Genomic DNA, 21,761 nt, shown 5'->3' with positions numbered 1-21,761 from the left:
GGCTCAGCGGTGAGTGAGGCGTTCAGTGGCTTTGCGGTGACAACCTCTTTGAATGCTTATGACCTGATGGCTGCGAATGAGTCGATTATTCTGAATAACGACTATGAGTCAAAATGATTGTGGAAGACTCTGTTGCCACTGATATGTTGATCGAACATGGGGAGGGCGATTCGGGGTGAGGACACGCTCATGTTATGAGCCACACCTGCTTGAAAATGCAATCCCAGGGCCCAACATCATACTCTGTACGTGAGAAGGCCAATGTTGCAAACCGTCTTCCTCCCTTATGTCAAGTTCATGGCATTCATGTGATACATGGTTTTTCACTTGACCTCCACGAATTCTCGAAAGCGCTCAAGGCATCAGCGTCAGATGGCGTTTGAGCATCCTTGGCGCCATTGAGGTCGGGAAACCTCTATGGCGGTTCTCGATTGTTCTGCCAGCGTCATAATTCAACCAGGTAACGGAAACTTCTATTCTGTGGCCGGCCGTACTAAAGCTGGCTTGAACTTTACCAAGAAGATATTTTGCTTTCTCTCTGCGTGGCAAGTTTCCATTGACGGCGCAGAAAGGTTACACAAAAGGGTATGGGGGGCCCCGACGCCGGGTCCGGCCCCACAAGACCGGACCGGACCGGAAGTCAGGAGACTCCATGAGAGTGACTTACATGTGAAGGAGTATTCATCTTAGTCCTTCTTCTCAGAATCAGGTCAGAAAATGCCGCTCCAATCATGCCGTCATCTCACTGAGTGTCTCATTTTGCGCCCAAGAGATTAGAAAAACAGAGAAACAGGAAAAAGACTTCCGTGCCTGCCGCGCTGAGATTGGAGCGGTTGGCGTGATGTGCTTGAGGTAGCATACCTCCCATGAATGGATTTCAATCGTCATGAAGTGTAGTGCCATGCGTTGTACATTGAGGCTTGGTACGATTGGCTATCCTGAATCCCCATCTTAGACACTGAGCACTGTGGCAACTAACTCCTGCAGGAGTTGAGGTCATGCACCCCGTCGGCGGACGCACGTATTGGGTGATCGACCCGGCCAAGTCAATATGGGGTTTTAAACGCCGTGAAACATACCATCAACGCAAACGTTCAACCAATTGCAGTCCTTTCATTCTGTGGTCACTATGCGTTATCAATCGCGTTTCCTCTGATACGAGAGCTGCATGTCAGACTCTCATCAATACCACTTAACCTGCTTTTATTGCGTCTTCTCAACAACTCATCGATTTTGATGCTTCAACACGATGCCGGGCCAGACGTGCAGCCGGTATATCAATATGAGCTTGGTGATTCGTGAAGTTTCGCAGCGAGAATGCCGGACATCTTCCCGGATGTGGCTTCTCCTCATTATCGTGCGTTTTTAGGGTTGCGTTCTACGACATATCTGGATCTGGGCACTACAGGCATGCTGCACGCAATGCTGACTGCAGGATGCGCAGCGGTAGTTGGGTGATGATCACAACCGGTGTAAGCGCCGTGTAACATGAGTACAATCAACTACCAAAATCAGCAACGGAAACTATTCTATGGCAATTGGTGAGTCTATTCACCATCACTAAATGACACTGACTTTGAGGGGGCTATCTGAGTAGTCCTCCACTCTTGGTTGTGCAACATGAACATATTTAAGACACATCAAAAACCCTCATGACAGCTTGATTATTGATTTTGAATCATCATCCTCTTACTCATCACCATTGAGCACCGCAATGGAGGACTCATCGCTTTTGATCGGTTTCGTCGCAGCCATCTTTCTTGTTTTTCTTGTTGACAATCTTCTGCATTCGAGTAAGAATGCCCCGTCTCTTCCGCCCGGTCCCAAGGGCCTCCCCATCTTGGGGAACCTCTTGGATTTACCGAAGCCAACCGAGTTTGCCGCCCATTTCTGGGCCAAACACAAAGACCTATATGGTAAGTCTCAACTATCATGTAACACGTGTGCGTGTGGTATATGTGAGATATCCGACTTACAAACGGTTCCGATGTTTCAGGTCCCATCAGTTCTGTCAACATACTCTCGAAAACCGTGATCATCCTGAACGACCCGGAAACTGCCTTTGATCTTTTTGAAAGACGATCCGCCGAATTCTCATCCAGGCCAACCCAGGAATTTGCCGCAGATTTGTATGTAAGAGATGTCATCTGGCATAAGCCTTCTCAACTCTCACCCATTTCCATGTCCTTGCCACTTTGATTCCTTCTCTAATCTTGACCCAGTGTTGGATGGGGACCTGGGACCGGGCTGCTCAAGTACAATGATTCCCTCCGTTTCCAGCGCAAGGCCATGGCCCGCATCTTGGGAACGAAGTCGGCAGCCGCACAGTATAATGACTTACAAGAGGCTGAGGTGGCTCACTTCTTGATCCATGTTCTGAACAACCCAAAAGATCTCAAGGATCACATCAAAAGGTGAGTTGAATATGGAAGAAGAGAAAAATAAAGTAAATACTCACATGGATTACTACTAGGGAGGCTGGGGCGGTGATCCTGAAGCTGTCATATGGCTACAACACAGAGAAGTACGGGAGGGACCCTCTTCTCAGTATGATGAACCAGGCAATGGCAAATCTTACTTTCTCTATTGTTCCTGGGAACTTCCTGGTGGACAATTTCCCGATTCGTAAGTCCGCCTTGAGAAAAGTATTCTCCAATCTCGAACATCGTCTCATGCTTCGTAGTGCGCTATGTTCCTGAATGGTTTCCCGGAGCCGGGTGGAAGAAAACGGCAAAGAAATGGGCCAAAGAACTGAAGACCACCGTCGAGACACCATTCCAGTTCGTCCAAAATCAAATGGCCGAGGGAAAACACGAACCATCGTTCCTTTCACGAGCGCTTGAGAGTACCGAAGACGCACCTCAGGACGTCTTCAACTACAAGTGGACTGCGACGGGTCTCTTTGCTGCTGGATCAGATACTGTAAGTTCGCTGATTGAGAAAGAGGACTTGGCGAAGTGGCCACCAGATCACCAAACTGACAGCTCTTCAGACGGTAGCGGTTATTGCTGCCTTCTACCTGGCGATGGGTATGTTCCCTGACGTCCAGAAGAAGGCTCAGGCAGAGGTCGATGCCGTAGTTGGCAGCGAGCGGCTACCCGTAGCGAGCGACCGCAAGAACCTGCCCTATGTGGACGCCTTGGTTAAAGAAATGCTGCGCTGGCATGCGATTGTTCCCATGGGCCTCCCCCACTCCTGTTCAGAGGACACCGCATATAAGGGGTATCGAATTCCTAAAGATTCCATCTTGTTGCCGAACATCTGGTAAGTAATTCTTCTTCACCCACTCCTTCGCTCCTTTGTTTCAGGGGTAGAGACTCTAGGGCTATTAGTGACGGTTTACAGGTGGTTCACGCATGATCCCGCTGTCTACCCAGATCCCATGGAGGTTCGACCTGAACGCTTCCTGCAGGAGGGCAAGGAGCAGCCGCCTGATCCACGCCAGTTCGTCTTCGGTTTCGGCCGTCGGGTCTGCTCAGGCAGGCTACTAGCGGAGAATGCTTTATACCTCACCATTGCACAGTCCTTGGCTGTGTTTAACGTTACGAAGGCAGTTGTGGATGGAAAGGTCGTCGAGCTTAAGGCTGAATTTGAGCCATTGGCGGTGAGCCACCCAGTTGACTTCCAAGTGTCTGTGAAGCCTCGGTCGTCGCACCATGAGGAGTTGGTTCGGTCGATGGAGGCCAAATTCTCATGGCAGGAATCGAACGCGAAGGACTTGAATTTGGTAAGCGAATAGCAAAGCCTTGTCTTCTTACATTCAATGTTTCTCTTTTCTTTTCATCCCCCCCCCCCTCTCGAGCCAAGCCCACCCTGCGGAGCTCAGCTCGTCGGGATTGATACACTACTTTATCTTTACCAATAGTCACAACTTCATCATCATTTCTTATTCGAATGTAGTTTTCTACTCAAGAAGTAATCGGGTACAATTATTTTGAACTATTTGACAGTCGTGATTCTCAGAAGAACTATTGAAAAGCCCTGTCGAGTACACTACAGGCTGTTCAGTGCGATGATGAATTATATCATAACGCAACTCATATGGTATGACTCCTCCGTTATGTATAGCCCTCGCCACGGGACAAAACCAGGAGAAGTCTTGTTGCTCAGGTCGTAGTCGACCCAAGATTGCACGTTGACACTAAGTCGACTTTTGGTCCCGTTACTTTTCCTTAGTATCAACTTGCCCCGTCCCCAGCTTTGGTCATTTGCGAAAGCTTTCTTTCCAAGCTCTTTCATACCTTCCATGTTCCCCTCCATGGCTGCATCATAGATTGCCGCATTTTTTCCGTTCTGGGCTGCCAAGCAAAACCATCTTGCCCCATTCTCGTAAAACCCACATGCTAAAATGCATGATGCCCCTTCTGTGCCAAATTCAACAAAACACTCAAAGCCCGGCTGCCTTTTTGGTTCGAACGCGCGTTTTTGTAAGTTCCACATTGCCTCAGGTCTACCACTTCCAATCCAGAACCCGTCTGGAAATCTAATGAAGAGCGCAAATTTCTCATGCTCGGATCCGAGTCGCGGGTTTGTCAAGTATGCGGGACATTTTTTCTGGACGTGGAAAGTTTTCCCTTTCTTCGGCGTTCCTCTATTCAGGTATTCAAGTTCGTGAGCATTTGCTCGAACAAAAAGCCCTTCGCCTTGAATTTGGAGATGGATTCCAAGGGGACTTGCGCAGGTGTCTGAAGATCTTTTGCACTCGAGGCTGAGGAAGTACGTTTCGAGACCTATTAGGTTGGCGTCGGAGATGATGCTCAGACCTCTTTTGGTCATTGTGCACTAAAAGATGTTCTGTTAGCCTTCTAAGCAAGTTGAAACCTTGAATCAGGAGATTTGGTACCTCGGCATGGTCCTTAACATTACTAGTCCACACGAGATTTCTGGACGCCCTGAACTCATCCGGGGAGATGGCCAGAATCCCGCGATAACTTTCGTCTGCCGAGGGCGAAACCCATGCGAATAGGCTCAGATCGTTCGTTTCCTTGATGATCTCCTCTTGAAGCCGTGCAAAGGCCCTGCTACCTCCTTCTCCGTACTGAAGAGGCATGTACACGTCAAAGAGCCCTAAGAGACTGTAGGTGCGGTTTTCATCTCTGGTAGTCGTCCGCTCAAAGGCCCAAGACATCCGTACCGCTACGGGTATATCGGAGAGCTCCTCGTTAAGGCTTCTTCTGTCTGGTGAGTTTGAGGGCTGCCTGAGGAGAATGACTTCGCTGATACCAGTGCGACTGTTGATCATCTGGCAGAGCTCAGAACGGGTGCCTATCGGGGTCCATGACTTGTCGAAAAACAGCACTTGAGAGGATGCAATAAGCTCCTGCAACGTCCATCCCCGCGTGAACCATAAGGACTCATCCATAGCCTGACCAGGCCCTATATCTGATAGGTATGCAAAGCATAGTGTGGAAGAGGCATACCACTTAAACATTGAGTTGATCGCCTCAGTGAGCTCGGTGAAATCCTGCTTGTTGATGCAGCATGTGTCAGCCCACACATACTTAAAGCCTTTTTCTCTAGCGAGACAACATGTTTGCCGTATTTCATTCCATCCTTCCTTCTTTTCCATCATTTCCTGGTTGCCAATGTCTTGGTAGGCTGCTTCGTCATGTTCTCATCTATGAGAGAGGATAACATAAGATTGCGGGATTGAAGATCCGAAGAACTCCTCAATTTCGAGTGTAGAACAGTTGAGAAGCTTCATCGACGCGAGTGAACGGAGAACTCGAATTACCGTGTGTAGGCTACCTTGGGGACCAAGCATGAAGGATGCCAGCGCATTTATGTGAAAACATGCCGAGCCAGAACAGGAAGCAAACATGCAAGGTCTTGCATGAATTTGAATAAATGTGTACTCGTTGGGTATGGCGAGATATCAATGACCAGATTATAAGGGTGGCTGCATTGTATTGCGCGGCATATTGCATTTTTTGTATGAATTTGAAACTCAGCCAGTCAAGACAGTCGCTTCGATCGCCGTGACCCATGCCGTGTCCCGCCCTGCATAGGTCGCCAAGTCTTACACAGCATACGACCAAAAGGTTCAAGGGACTAGTCCACTACCAGCGGGTAGTCAACCCTAGCTTCTTGGTTTTTGGAATACGTTAGCAGATGAATGAGGTGGCGAACCAACTGAGCCGCCTGCAATATATGGCCATATCGCCGGTAAGATTCAGCTGTCATGTCTTATTCCTCCACCGGCGCAGGCAGTTACGCTACTCCACGGTTACTACTCCTGGTCGAATACTTCAGGGGTAACACCGGATATCAAGGAGAATACCAAAGCTAACAACAGAAAGGATAGGCATAGAGATAGCGAAAAGTATTTACAAGGGAAAAATAACCGCCAGTGCAAGTAGCTCGAGTCTTGCGCAAATAAAATCGTTACTGTAGCTCTGGCAAGAATGAAAGGAAACATTGATAAGAAAAAGCGAATTATGGAAGGAATGAAATTATGGTGGTATGAAGGTTCAAATGTATCGTTGAGGCACAGCGTGGTGCCTCGCTAGGATATTGATGATCCTACTAATTGCATCCGCAGCATGTACCAAGCGCGTAAACCCAGCCCCCGTCTGCTTGCATTCTCTACAAGAAACGGTTGCACGCTAAGATACCCTGTGCGACCTCATGTCTAACGTCACGTCCCTCTTGCCCTTGTTATCGTCACAATGCTGACCAAATGGGCCCGCAAGCTCCACATTCCCGGGACATCAGGCTCTCAGCAGCCGGAGTTCAGCTCACCATCATCGGTCCCGGAGGACAGACTCCCGGTCCTTCCTCATCCGCGCGTACGACCGATAACACCACCTCCATTAGCATCAAATGAGTCGTCATCGGCCGCCGTTGCAACCAGCCAATTTGGACTTTTTGAACGGATTCCCTTCGAAATTCGCCAGCAAATTCTCATTGAGGCTTTTGGGGAGCAGATAATACATGTTGATCTCGTCTACGGGCACCGTCGAAATGGGCAGCAAACAGGTGAAAACCATAAGCAGCATCGATTTCGCCGACCGCCGCGAAGTGGAAAGGAACTGGCCTCCGCACCGATGCTGCAGAAACTGAAGCCGAAGCGGTGGCTGTGGTACAGCTGCGTCTGCCATGCGAACTTGCCATCCAGAACAAACTCTTGGTCTCGATTTGCCGAGCCCTGTGATGATACCTGTGGATTGAGCGATGTAAACTTTTGTTGCGATGAGTGGCCTGGCGAAGCTCCTCATAAATGTTGCATTGGTATTCTAGGCTGGCTACTGACTTGCCGACAAGCGTAGGTTCTGGTTCTTCTAGGTCCCTACTATCTTATCTCTCCTTTTAACTGCTTGATTGCGTTTCTGATTCGTATTACAGTTATTCAGAGGGCGTGGACGTTCTGTGGGGGACCAATACATTCCGCGTGCAGGACATGGTTATTCTTCGGCACGCACATCGACTTTTCCTACCACATCGCTGGGCCAGCATTCGACGATTAGAGATTCAGTGTTTCTTCAGTCCGTACGGTTGGATGTTTCCCGCCACCACGCAGACCCCCGTCAATCCTCTACCGCCATACTGTCATCGAGAGCCCTTCCATGATCTCATGGATCATTTGCCGCTAGTACTCTGCAACCTGCAGACCCTCCACCTGTCCTTGAGGAGCACGACCAAAAGACGGTTCGCTGATAACTCGCTGTTTGACTTGGAAGAGTTGATGAAGCCTGTCGAGAGAATGCTGCGCCGGTTACCTCGCAGTATTCACGACTGTACAGTTGCGATTCCCAGCTCCCTTTATCGTCCCAGTCGCGACGAGGCTAAAAGGAATGGCAATCATGCCGTGGAACACTTTGTTCGGAGACAGAAGGAGAGACATTGGAGAGAGTTGTCGGGGCCAACGGAAGGATTGGAGGGTTATTGGATGCAGCTTGGAAAAACAGACTTCTCGCCCTTTTCGGTCTTGCAGACACCATGCTTCGGGGGCGGTTCCGATGAATCTTGGAGGGATCGAGTGGATGTTGAGGAAGAAGATCTCATACTGTATGGGCTGCACTGGCTATAAAAGATGATCAAATAGGAGTCGAGCAAGAAGTAACTCTCATTCTCCAGTTTACTTAGACATTGTAGGCTCGATAGATGGTAAACAATGGCCCGCTCACGCCAATGCAATACCAGCTGTCCAACCAGAGATTCCAGCAATCAGTACTAACCTCTGAATTCAACTCATAGAAGTAGTTGCGAGCGTGGATTGCTGACTCTGACTCCATGGCAGAAGAGTTGCAGTGGCTTGCTTGAGATCAGTTTCCATCTCGTTTAACAGCCCAGCAGCCGCCCCCCAGCTTGAGCGAAAAATAGAAACTGCGGCAACCAGACATGATGTTTGCTACCGACGCAAGCCCAGGCATTCCATAACAGCTGATGGCCATAATCCCCAACTGCTGGGTTCGTAGACAAACTAGACAAGTTGTCAGCATGAGTCGACCGAGGTGGTGGCTGAGAACATACATGTTACTCATCGCTAGGTTGCAAACGCGGGGCTGTTCTAAGATGTAGTCGCAGGTGTCTACCATTCATTTAATGGCAGTCGATACAGTCAACATGCTGCCCGGCTTCGGTCTTCTGTGGAGAAGATGCCGTGCGAGTCCGTCACTTAGGTGCAGCTAAATCAACCGCCGCCTTTAGCCCGCGCAAGATACGACAGAGGGTGAGTTAAGTGAACTATGTCTCTACAGGAAGCTAGCGTACAAGTAATCTAGTCTGAATCAGGCAATATATGAGCCCGGATCTGAAGAACTCGTGACGTAGGTATAGGTTTATCAGGTATCTGATTAAGCTGAGGTTGCTGAGGTTGCTGATTTGGTTTGAATGAAGCGATAGATTTTGCTTGAACCGCAGGTGGTTGGTTTGAGAATGTGGTGAACTGTGCTTGAGTCAAAGATGCTGGATTGATTCCGTTCTTGATGAGCATTTGCTGGGCCTGCACCACTCTGGTGTCCGATGAATAGTTGAGCGGTGGACCGGTTGGTGATGGACCGATTTGTGACGAATATAAACCAGTGGGCAAGCGTGATAGCTGTCCAGCTTTGCTGCCCGTAGTATTATTTGGGATAGTCCTATCAACTTCGACGGATCCAGAGCTTCTAGGAAGGAGATGGAGTCGAGAACGGACGAAATCCCCTGGAATACGGGTAGATTGATCGTTTGCTTGCGTGGTAGTGATATCTTCTGACTCCAAGTTTTGTCCCGCATAGGTGTCGTCCAACGACGGTCTCGACTCTGACAAAATGTTAACCCCTCTTCTTTGGGACAGTATTTTTTGGCCCTGAGTCTTGACGGAAACGTTGAAGTTCTTCTCGAATTCAGTGTTTGGATTGAGGACAGTACTCTTCTGAACCTGTTGCGGCGCCCCATGGCTCCGAGGAAAAGCGTGGTGTTGCTTACCTTCAGCCAGCTTCATCGCTTCGTTCTCGTCGTTCTCGTCTCCTCGTGCGTCCTGCTTTTTTCAACGGCGTAATTCTTGATCGAAAACCAACATTTGAGCCATTGCTGTCTCGTTGATGGCTTGAGTGCAGATTCCGGGGTCGGAAGAGGTCCGAAATACCATCAACTGATGATGATGGGTGGTTGCCTCTTGGAGCGTGCGGTGGCTTTTGGGAATTTTGCTGGAAGGAATTCGAGTTTTGGTTTGGGGACGACATTTTGACAACCCGGTGCGGAGTCTCTTGCAGTTTGATCCCCAAAGAGCTATGAAGGGAAAGCTGTGAAGGGCCAGGTTGTTTCGTTTTCTAGGTTAACAGTTGGTGAAGAAGATGGCTTGCAACGCGATGAATGTGTACTCGCTGGGGGTGGCGAGATGTCGAATAACGTCAGAGAATAAGGGCTGGCTATTACTGACGACGCAAGTTGTAGTGCAATCTTGACAGTAGCTGGCAAGATCTTTAATAGACCAGGAACCCTTCCTAAGGTCTCAGCTTTCAACCTTGATGATATGTAAGGTCATTCAGTAACGCCACCACGTACGCCTAGAAGCTTATTGGCACAGAGGCTTTTTCTTTCAGAACGTCAAATGTTAATGTGTACTTATTGGGTTCGAGACATCAAATAGAGTCATAAGGGTTGCTTTATTGTATTGAGCGGCGAATCGCAAGGATGGCCAACGCCCAAATGCACCAGCAGTGTTCAACTGTCAGCAGATTGTGTCAACAATTATCTATCCTCGGTTCGCCAGAAATGGTAGATGCTGGCCCGCTTATGTCAATATGATCAGCCCTTTGACCGCACTTTATTTGTAAACTCAGACAAGTAATTCAAGTAGTATTTTTGCCCGTCATTGAACCCTAATAATAGATACAGCTACTTAATTGATAGTGAGGCTAATTTCATAGGTGTCTATGCTAAGTTACTTATGCGAACACCTGAAGCGCTTTTGAAAATCCATTGGGCCCTGGCGGTTGATGTTAGCCCCCGGTTGGCTGTGATAATCCACTTTCTGAACCTGGCGCTTACGCCAAGCCTCTTGCCCTTCAGACTCCAGAGCCTGATTTTGCACTTTGCGCAGGTGTCCATATGACCCGCCTTCTCCCATCGTTTCCCCTCATCTCCCAGCCATCCATGAATCCCCAGTACCATCTCCAACAGCTCACGCTGCCTCATCCCGCCCTCAGACCGATTCCCCATGTCTCTACTCAAGACAGCACTTCGACCAAGTCACCATGGCATCCGAAAACTTGAAGTGTCTTGATAGCGCTGACTTCTACACCGTCGGCTGGATCGCCGCGCTCTCCATTGAACGAGCAGCAGCTGAGGCTATGCTTGACGAGGAACATGGAGCACCAAAGAACTTCCAACCTCCCCCAAATGACAGCAATTCATATACTTGGGGTCGCATAGGAGAGCATAATATCGTTATTGCGTCTTTGGAAGAGGGCGTTTATGGGATTGCCTCTGCTGCTGCCACCGCCTTACGAATGACTTCTACGCTACCTTCGATCCGAGTCGGGCTTCTAGTCGGTATTGGTGCCGGCATTCCACGGCCTGACGATGACGAGCTTGATGTACGTCTAGGGGACGTGGTAGTGAGCAAGCCGGACGGGACGACAGGTGGCGTTCTTCAGTACGACTTGGTAAAAGCCACGCCCGGTAATCGTCCCAAGCGGCATGGCTTCTTGGTCCCCCCGCCGCACGTCTTACTCAATGCTGTTTCCAAAATCCGATCAGTTCATGAGCGCAAGGGGTCTAAGGTCCCTTCGATCCTTGAACGTATGTTGAAAGAAAACCCTCTCATGGGGAAGCAAACCAAGAAAAAGCCCGGCTATATCCACCAAGGATTCGAGAACGACCGCCTCTTTCCGTCTTCTTACGAACACAATTCAGGCAAAGATTGCGCTTCCTGCGAAGCAACTAAAGAGATCGAACGCGAAGCACGGGACTCGCTAGACCCCGAAATCCATTATGGCGTTATTGCATCCGGCAGTACCCTCGTGAAGAACGGTGTGCTTCGCGATGAAATAGTGGCTGATGCAGGAGAAAATTGCCTTTGCCTTGAAATGGAAGCTGCGGGCCTAATGAACCACTTCCCGTGTATTGTTATCCGTGGAGTCTGTGACTACGCCGATTCTCACAAGAACGATCGTTGGCAGCGATACGCGTCTGCCACCGCCGCCGCGTACGCCAAGGAGCTCCTTGCTTACGTGCCGCTCGCAGGCGTTCAGGAAACTAAGCGCATGTCGGATGTTTTGAACTCGGGTTAGTTTGCCTCCCTGGTTTAGGTAGCAGTTGTACAAATGCGCGGGCGGTGACGTGCTTGGATAGAGAGAAGTAGCTAATTGTATTCAGTCGCACGAGTAACACTAGCTACAAAAGGGACACTCGACTCGCTTGCAACCGAATCTCATCGTGAGAAAATTCAAAAGTGGATAGCCGCTCCTGACCCCAATTCAAACGCCGGTCACGCCCGAGAGCTCCGCCATGATGGAACAGGCTCTTGGCTATTGGAAAACGAGACGTTCCAGGGCTGGGTGTCCGGGAAACACAAGCATCTATGGTTACGTGGGATGCCCGGAGCTGGCAAGACTATTCTGAGCACGACGATTATAGATTACCTCGCGAAGGTCAGCGACCAGCCCGTCTTAACCTTCTTCTTCGACTTTAGCGACACTGCTAAGCAAACCAAAAATGGCCTCTTGCGTTCGATCGCCCTTCAATTATTTCAAAAGGGACTCGATATCGAAGGACTTGTCAACGATTTATTTCGGCTGCGGCAAGATGAGAGCGACAAGTTGACGACACGTACACTTGAAGACCTTGTTCATGCCATCTTAGAACTGAGGAAAGGGGTTTTCATCGTTCTTGACGCCTTGGATGAGTCAAGCTCAAGAGTAGAGCTTCTGTCTTGGATCAAGACAATGTTCGAATTTGACCACGTCAGAATGATTTATACTAGCCGAGAAGTAGCCGAGCTCATACAAGGTGTTCCCAAACTGATTGGAGAGGATTGTTGTCTTTCCGTGGATCGAGAGGCAGTCGACGTCGACATATTTTCCTACGTAAAGGAAACTATTGAAAGCGATGTTCGTTTTACGAGCAAAAGACTGGACCAGCACGAAGATATCAAAGACGAGATCAATAACAAAGTTGGCAATGGGGCTCAGGGGATGTAAGTACTATATGCTATATGCGTATGGTGAAGTGCGTAAAGAGGTACATGTAGCTAATGTTGCTCACTAGGTTCAGATGGGCAGCTTGTCAACTCGACAGCCTTGCCAAATGCATGTCTCCTAGGCAAATCAGAGAAGAACTGGGCAGATTGCCGGGCGATCTATCCGAGACTTATGAAAGAATGCTCGAGAACATACCGAAAAGCTTCAGCAATAGCGCCGTCCAACTACTTCGATTTATTGTCCATGCGACACCACCGACGCTGCAACAGGCGATTGAGATTATTGCTACCAACATTGAGGAAGAGCCCCCGCATTTCTATATCGACTGCAGATTATTTGATAGCGCTGAATTCCTGCATCACTTTACAAGCTTGGTTTCAGTTGTCGAAGTCAGGTCTTACCGGAATGAAGCGACACAAGAGATACATCTTGCGCAGTTCTCAGTCAAAGAGTATCTGAAAGACCACCCCCGATTTAGATACAAGGATGCTAGCATTACAATCACGAAAACCTGCTTAGCCTATCTTACAGACATAAAAGGCCTCCGATGGAACCTTCAACAGAACTTTCCTATGGCAAGATATGCGTCTCTTGCCTGGTTTAAACATGCCCCGGTCGCAGAAGCATCAGAAGATGTTTCAGCAAGCATAGTCAAGTTCCTTCAGAACAGGAAGACGTTCCAAAGATGGAGCTACTGCTACCATGACTTCGAGGAAGAAGACCTCTGGGACAGCTATCACGAACTTCCTACTGGTCCTAGCCTTCGTTACGCCTGCTCTGGTGGACTCGCCGTGACCGCTAAGTCGATTTTACACCAAGGCGCGAATATAAATGCCGGAGGGGGTTCTCATCAGAACGCTCTCCAGGCAGCTATATATGGCCAGAATCTTGAAATCGTAAAGCTGCTTCTGGAAGATGACGATCTACACATTGACGCCGAAGATGGCACACTTCAAGAGGCGCTTCAATTGGCGTCCAGTCTCGGCAATATCGACATTGTACGGAGCCTCCTAGAGATGGGCGCAGAAGTGAACCCAGATGTATCACTATTCAAGACTTCGCCGTTACAGGCAGCTTGTGCCAGCAGCCACTGGGAAGTTGCGAAACTGCTTCTAGAGTACAACGCGGATCCCAATTTGCAAGGTGTCGAACGCGGAAGCGCCCTCTCCGCCGCCGCTAGGCGTGGAGACCTCGATATTGTACAACTCCTCCTCTCGAAGAGAGTCGATATCAACGCCTGCTACGATTTCCATGAGAACGCGCTCCAGGCTGCTGCCAACGGCGGCCACATCAAGATCGTGCAATTGCTGCTGCGGGAGGGAGCAGATGTCAACGTTCAATGTGGTCATTACGGGGATGCACTCAAGGCTGCGATTGTGTGCAGACACAACGATATTGTCAAACTGCTCCTTGATAAAGGGGCAGATGCCACAGCGAAGAAGGGGTTCTATGGGACTTCGCTACAAGCAGCGGTTTGTGGTAAGAACCAGGAGATTGTTGAATTACTCCTGGGCCTCGAATTGGATGTCAACGAAGAGGGAGGCGAATATGGAAGCGCCCTGCAAGCTGCATCCGAGAGGGGCTATGATGACATTGTGAGACTGCTACTCAGCCATGGTGCCAACGTCAACGCTAAAGGAGGCAAGTATGGAACTCCGCTATTGGCAGCATGTTACTGCGGCCACCGCAGCACTATGGACATTCTGATTGCATCAAACGCCGACGTCAGCACATTGCACATAGTCGACAACTACGTGCATCTCTTATCCATGGCATGCGAGGGCGACATTAACATGGAATTCTTCGACATCCTAGCAGAATTTGAAGTGAACTTCAACATACCTCAGAACACTCTGGATTATTTGCTAGAGACTGCATCTTTTTTCGGTACAGTTGAGACTGCACAGATTTTGCTTGATTTGGGCGCAGACGTCAATGCTCAAGGTTTCCAGGGTTATGACAGTTCTCTTTGTACGGCATGTGCAGAAGATAAACAAGACGTCATTCGGCTTTTGCTTCAATCAGGCGCGGATATCAATCTCGGTGGCGAATACAGCACTGCTCTTCGTTGTGCAGCTTCCAAGGGCCAAGAAGCCGTTGTAGAGATGCTGCTAGACTTGGGCGCTGATGTTGACGCGGAGGGTCCAGGGTCCGCCACCGCCCTCCTAGCCGCCTCAGCAAACGGACATAGTGGTGTTGTCCGGATACTTCTTGAGAATGGAGCTGGTATCAATCTTGTGGATGATTTAGGGCGGACGCCGCTATTTGTTGCATCATCAAGTGGGCAAGCTCGGGTAGTGAAGCTACTCTTAGGAAGAGGCGCGAGCCCCAACGATGCGTCTAGAGACTCATGGACTCCGCTATTTGTCGCGTCCCTCAACGGCCACCTCGAGGTACTAACCGCCCTTCTGGAGAATGGGGCTGAAATCTCGGCAACTACTGGAGACGGATGGACGCCGCTGCTGGTGGCATGTTCTTATGGACATGTTAAGATTGCCTCAAAACTCGTGGGCGTTGTTGGGGCGGATCCGGACCACAGGCATTTCAAGAGCAGTCGAACCGCCTTATTTTACGCCGCCGAGAATGGTCACGAATCTGTGGTGAAGCTACTGCTCGCAGATCTTCGTGTAAATCCCGATTCAGCGGATCACAATGGCAGGACGCCATTGTTCTTTGCTTCCAAAGAAGGACATGATGTCGTCGTCGGTATGCTCTTGGAAAGAAACACGCCGATCAATCTGTCGGATCGCTACGGCGCAACTCCTCTGTCATTTGCGGCCAGAAGAGGGCACATAAATGTTGTGAGGTCCCTCTTGGCGGCAGGTGCCAGGAGCGATTCTCGGGATCATTTCGGCCGAACACCACTTCTTTGGGCCAGACATCGTTCGCACGATGAAGTTGCTCAACTTCTACTCACAAAAAGTGGCCAACCGGACTTCATCCTGGACGATGCAATGGTAGTCAACACCAAACCGCACGTTCCATTTTCCCGAAGTTGTGCTGTCTGCACTTTCAGCATTGCCGAAGACTGTGGTTACTATTACTGCCCTCTTTGCTGTGGCGGGGATTTCGACATATGCGAAGATTGCTATGGGTTGGGAGCTCGCTGTCTTGAGCAATCGCACGAACTGGCTTTCCGCGCCTCCGGAGGAGTCGAGGACACGGACGACTGGTCGAGCAGTGAGAATTCTAGCGATGTACCTTACGGCTCGGGAGGTGATGCGGATTAGGCTTTCATCTAGTACAAGCAGTATAAGCAGAACGCGCAGATAAGTGTCACTTTGTCCTTACCTATCTGCATTGACGAGTTTCCATATCAATAAGCCGTGCATTCAAGACTCAACCTGCCGTCGGAGTCTCGGAACGAAAGAATCGCCAACGGCCTCAACTTCTCCATCTTGAGATCTAAGCCAATTTCGCAAACAAAACTCGGCGCCGACATACTGTATACAGAAATAATTCGTGGGGCCCAATCATTGTCGTTGCGTTTGAAGTCATCATGGGTGGAACGTTAGTGACGTCTGGCTATGGCAGTTATCCTGACAACAATATTAGATCGGTCGACTATTTAACCAACTCCGTGTTCATCTCTGGACTGCTGAATCGTTATCCACGACACAGGTTCAACCATCTCTAAGTTACAACGGATTACTTTCGTTCATCCTTCCAATGAATCTCACAGTACTTGACCACATTCGCCTTATTGCGGCCGTTACCCTGGGAATAACCATCCCAGCCACGGCGCAAGACACCAGCGTAAACATCATCCTCGACGACAAATATCGCACCATCGCCCCTCCAAACGATGACTTCCCCTACGACGCCAACCACGCCTCGGTAGTGTCCGTCATCCTGCTCATCCTCTCCCTCACCTTCGTGGGTATAAGCCTCAAGGAAAGCAAACGCTGGAACTCCACGGTCCCGGCAGCCCTCACCATCGGCGCGGCCTCGTGCATCCTCCCGGAGGCGATGGACAACTACCTGGCAAACTGCTACTGGGCCCAGTCCCACGACCCGAGGTTCCTGATGTTCACCTTCCTGGGCCGCGAGTTCGACATCTTTGTCGGCATCATCTGGTGGTCCTTCGGCGCCGTCCTCGGCTGCTGCATATTCGGGGCCCTCATGCGCGGCGTGTCGACGGGCACCCTCTGGAAGGGGCTGGCGCTCGCGGGCCTCTTCGACATCGTCCTCGAGGAGTGCCTGCTCAACTACGGCGGTCTCTACTTCTACTACGGACACCAACCGCTGGTGTTGATTGCCATGTTCCCCTGGTGGTGGCTTTTCTGCAACGTCTCGGCCATCTTCATGGGCATTGCCGTGACGTATCGCTACCGTGAGTGGTTCAACGGCTGGAGGAGCGTGTTTGTTCTGCCCATCCTGCCGTTCTGCTACATCGGGGCGTGGTCTCTGGCTGCGATGCCGACCGTTTACGCGGTCCAGGCCGACTATTCTCCCCTCGTCACCCAGGGTTGCGGCGTGCTCACCTGTTGCATCGCGTTGGTGCAGACCGGTGTCATGATGGATGTCATTCTGGGCAGAGATCCTCTGGATCTTGATTCTTGCTGCTGGGACGTCTCTTTTCAAGGTGCAAAGACTCTGGACAGCCGTAAAGTGCGTTGGAAATCATCCACTTAGTCAACCTGAGTTCGTGTTGGCTTTTGCGGACTGATGTACTTTGCCAAAATTTATCAACCTAGCAAACTAGAGAGATTTCTTCCCCAACTTGCAGAAGAACGTGCTTGCCATTTTGACCAATCAAAGCTCACCCTTGGGCAAAACACAGTTGACAAGCATGCTGAGAGTTATGCCGGTCGACTCTGCAACAAACCCGGCAAATATCTGCTTATAAAACCACATATCTCTCTTGCATAAACAACTGATTTGCTTCAGACTTTGTAGAACCTTGAGAGTCTCCCACGTCTTTGTCATTGCTGCGGGCAAAAGCGGGCAGCCCCCCACAGAAAGACGATTCTTCAGAGAAGACAACCTCCAATCGATTGGGCCAATTGCGTCAGTAGATCGTCAGGAACTGGATCTAGCGTTTGGGAAATGTTGGCGGACGGTGGAGTTTACGGAGCCGAAAAAGCGGACTCGGAATGTCATCGATTCACATTGCCACTGTCCAACCGTCCAAACGGTGGAAAACGCATCCCAAAAACTGGGGATAAGGCTCTCGGTGTAGATACCCTGCGATATCGGGTCCAGTGTAACCCCGCAGCCGGCAGCCGGCAACCCACCGACAGCCGCTAAGCCGATGGAACCACGCGGACGTCGGGGCTAAGGCCCCACTAACCTGACCGAGCTGACCGACGACGCGGACGTGTCGATGTTTCGTTGGGGGACGGCGCAACGAAAGGAGATAACGTGAGAGATCTTGGAGAAATCTAAGGTCAAGGTTAAGCGGGCATGATCTGCGAACTGCCAAACTTGCTTGTCCGATGAAGGGTCCTTATCCAGATTATTGGGTTCATGTGAGAGGATGCCGGAGTGGCTTTGTAAGACATGCGAATGCCCGCCGCATGTCACTGCCAAGAAAAACGTCCGAGGCCAAGGGGTCACGACATGGCCGTTATCGACGACGGCATCTGCTGTTGTTCCGTCGAAAACCAGAGTCTATGCTTCTACTACATGGCAAATCTGTCTGTCTTGCCAAGGGAAACGAAGCAGCTCCGGCCTTTACAGCCATCCCACGCGTACGTACGGATAAGGTCGAGTTTACGGGTGCTTAGCCCGTGGCCAAGAGGCTGGGCAACCAGCACGCCAGATGAGGCTGGAATGACAACTTTGACGAGATTCTGCATGTCTCGCCCGACTCTTGCTGACCCTGAGAGAGCAATTGGCTTTCAGGGAGAAGAAGACACGGCGTGGCGCGGGGACCCTGAAAGTTGATTTCGGTGAACCAGCCACATTTGGCGGGGTAATTAACTTATCCCACGTCCATATCCCACCATCACGAAAGACCACCACTTGGTTTGAACTCGTCGTCTGATTACGACAAGCACTCGTGGGCATCTTAAGCTTGTTTGTATCACACCAAGTCAGATCTGCTAGAGCACAGGCTCGAACACATGAGCGTTCGTCAGAGACTCCGAGCTTCCTTAGCTTACAAAACATCTTTCTCATTACCAATCCGTTCCCTACCGGTGTGCATACCACCACCACCACCACCAACGGGTGGATGCCGGAAGACCGAGCCGCGAAGTATTGCCAAAACCCAGCAAGCAAGACCCCACGACTCCATGGATCTCCCATGGGTCGTTTCGGTCGTCACGGTGTCAGCCATGCGTGGAGTCAGAGTCGCTTTTTTCCGCGGCTACGTCCACGCAGCGAAAATGGCATCTCCATTTCGGGACGGGAAGATGGAGTCTCTTACGGGCACTTATCGTGGCGATACATGACTTATGCCGCTACAGAGCAGCCAAAACCCGCGCCGCCAAGGGAGGTACATCTGCAAGGTAGCGATCACGTCATTTGAGCTAAACAGCCTCCATTTTTACCTTGGACAACGGTACCAGCGCAGCAACCACCAGCAACGCCGATTTGACGCCGGGCGAGCAAACAGTGACAATTTTTTCTCTCCTCTCTCTCTCTTGCGTAAAGGTACCGGAAAGGAAAGAGCCCGCATTTCGCATTGAGGAAATAAAAAGACGCCGTTGCGCCCTCATCGTTTCGTGCTCTTCCTCCTCTCCTCTCCCGGTTCTCTCTGTCTTCCTCGTGTCCTCATACCCAAATACCCCCTTCCCCGAAGTCGTCCTCGACTCTGTACCACTGCGACCAAGTCAATTGGTTGTTATTCTTTCTCTTCCGAGCTTTGCAGGAGCTTCGTCCAACCTCTAGCGTTCTCTGTTACAACTCAATTCGAGCAACCCCATCTTTCGTCACAATGGCCAACTCTCCCCACGGCGGCGTCCTCAAGGACCTCTTCGCGCGCGATGCGCCGCGTTCCGCTGAGCTGCTCGCCGAGTCCGAGAAGCTCCCGTCTCTCGTCCTGACTGAGCGTCACCTCTGCGATCTTGAGCTTCTGCTCAACGGTGGCTTCTCTCCCCTTGAAGGTTCGTTCGTGTTTACTGCTTGCCTGCATTCCTGTCGCGGAATTGGTGGGGTTGGTTGCTGCGGAACGGAGATGACCCCGCCATGAATTTTTTGGAGGGGCAGTCTTTTTTTGGCCCCGCGATTACGTTGGAGTCCCGTTGAAAAACAGTGGAACTGACCGAGGCATCACCACTTGCGCAGGTTTCATGACCGAGAAGGACTACAACGGCGTCGTCAAGAACAACCGTCTCGCCGATGGCAACCTTTTCTCCATGCCCATCACCCTCGATGTGTCCCAGAAGACCATCGATGAGCTCTCCATCAAGCCGGGTGCCCGCATCACCCTGCGCGACCTGAGAGACGACGCCAACCTGGCCATCCTCACCGTCGAGGATGTCTACAAGCCCGACAGGTAGGTTTTGGAAGAACATGGGATGAAGATGACGGAAGCTGACTGTGTTTCAAGAACTGTTGAGGCCATTGAGGTCTTCGGCAGCGACGATGACACCCACCCCGGTGTCAAGCACCTCTTCAACAACACCCAGGAGTTTTACGTCGGTGGTAAGCTCGAGGCCATCCAGCGCCTTGCCCACTACGACTTCCTCGACCTCAGATGTAAGTTCGAACTTTACCCAGAGCACCAGACGTCCGACTAACGACTCACGCAAAAGACACCCCCGCGGAGCTGAGACTTCACTTCGAGAAGCTCGGCTGGAACAAGGTCGTCGCCTTCCAGACCCGTAACCCCATGCACCGCGCCCACAGAGAGCTCACGGTCCGCGCCGCTCGCTCCCAACAAGCCAACGTCCTCATCCACCCGGTCGTCGGCATGACCAAGCCCGGCGACATCGACCACTTCACCCGCGTCCGAGTCTACAAGGCCCTCCTGCCCAGATACCCCAACGGCATGGCCGCCCTCGCCCTGCTGCCCCTCGCCATGCGCATGGGCGGCCCCCGCGAGGCCATCTGGCACGCCATCATCCGCAAGAACCACGGCGCCACCCACTTCATCGTCGGCCGCGACCACGCCGGCCCCGGCAAGAACAAGAACGGCAAGGACCACTACGGCCCCTACGACGCCCAGATCGCCGTCCAGAAGTACTCGGACGAGCTCGGCATCCAGATGGTCGAGTTCCAGGAGATGATCTACATCCCCGACCGCGACGAGTACCAGCCCGCCAACGAGATCGCCCCCGGCACCCACACCGCCAACATCTCCGGCACCGAGCTCCGCAACCGCCTCAAGACCGGCAAGGAGATCCCCGCCTGGTTCTCCTACCCCGAGGTCGTCAAGGTCCTCCGCGAGCAGAACCCCCTCCCCGCCCAGAAGGGCTTCACCATCTTCCTCACGGGCTACCAGAACTCCGGCAAGGACCAGATCGCCAAGGCGCTGCAGGTCACCCTGAACCAGGGCGGCGGCCGCTCCGTCTCGCTGCTCCTCGGCGAGACGGTGCGCCACGAGCTCTCGGCCGAGCTCGGCTTCAGCCGCGAGGACCGCAACAAGAACGTCGCGCGCATCGCCTTCGTCGCATCCGAGCTCACCCGCGCCGGCGCCGCCGTCATCGCGGCCCCGATCGCGCCCTACGAGGACGCCCGCAAGCAGGCGCGCGAGCTCGTCGAGAAGTCGGGCCCCTTCTTCCTCGTCCACGTCGCCACCCCGCTCGAGTTCGCCGAGAAGACGGACAAGCGCGGCGTCTACGCCAAGGCCCGCGCCGGCGAGATCAAGGGCTTCACCGGCGTCGACGACCCCTACGAGAACCCGGCCAAGCCCGACCTCGTCGTCGACGTCGAGAAGCAGACCGTCCGCTCCATCGTCCACCAGATCGTCCTGCTGCTCGAGAGCCAGGGCCTGCTCGACCGTTTGTAAATGCGTGCTGCGGCGGCGGCGGCGTGTTCGTTTGGCATAGCGTAGATGGATGGAAAGTATTTACACGGAGTTGTGATGAAAGAAACTTAACCGGGTTAGGAAATGTGTTTTTCGGAAAAAGCCGATGATTATTTTTACGTTTTTTTACTATTTATACACAAGACATGATATATGAAGCTATATCATGGATGGATATGGATATGGCCATGGCATTTGGCATAGATCTATGTCAAAAG

The 21,761-nt window shown here is 51.4% G+C and overlaps 2 protein-coding genes across 2 annotated transcripts; both read left to right on the top strand.

Annotated features, from left to right (window-relative positions):
- Positions 1–1,714: 1,714 nt before the first annotated feature.
- Positions 1,715–17,261, top strand: CkaCkLH20_10330 (uncharacterized protein; the record flags this gene model as incomplete). The annotated part of the gene is made up of 12 exons (XM_038893044.1): positions 1,715–1,916; positions 1,997–2,129; positions 2,223–2,414; positions 2,474–2,625; positions 2,684–2,922; positions 2,993–3,264; positions 3,346–3,727; positions 10,632–11,712; positions 11,803–12,622; positions 12,694–14,597; positions 14,652–14,863; positions 16,248–17,261. The coding sequence occupies 12 exons, from the start codon at positions 1,715–1,717 to the stop codon at positions 17,259–17,261; spliced, it is 6,603 nt and encodes a 2,200-aa protein (XP_038741699.1).
- Positions 17,262–19,509: 2,248 nt separating this feature from the next.
- On the top strand, positions 19,510–21,525 carry CkaCkLH20_10329 (sulfate adenylyltransferase; the record flags this gene model as incomplete). Its single annotated transcript, XM_038893043.1, has 4 exons — positions 19,510–19,678; positions 19,860–20,070; positions 20,125–20,273; positions 20,330–21,525. 4 exons carry the CDS (start codon positions 19,510–19,512, stop codon positions 21,523–21,525), a joined length of 1,725 nt encoding a protein of 574 aa, XP_038741698.1.
- Between the last annotated feature and the right edge of the window lie 236 nt (positions 21,526–21,761).

This window comes from Colletotrichum karsti (genome assembly GCF_011947395.1).
Source record: "Colletotrichum karsti strain CkLH20 chromosome Unknown Scaffold39, whole genome shotgun sequence".
Lineage (NCBI taxonomy): Eukaryota > Fungi > Ascomycota > Sordariomycetes > Glomerellales > Glomerellaceae > Colletotrichum > Colletotrichum karsti.
This window is presented reverse-complemented; position numbering and strand designations above follow the sequence as displayed.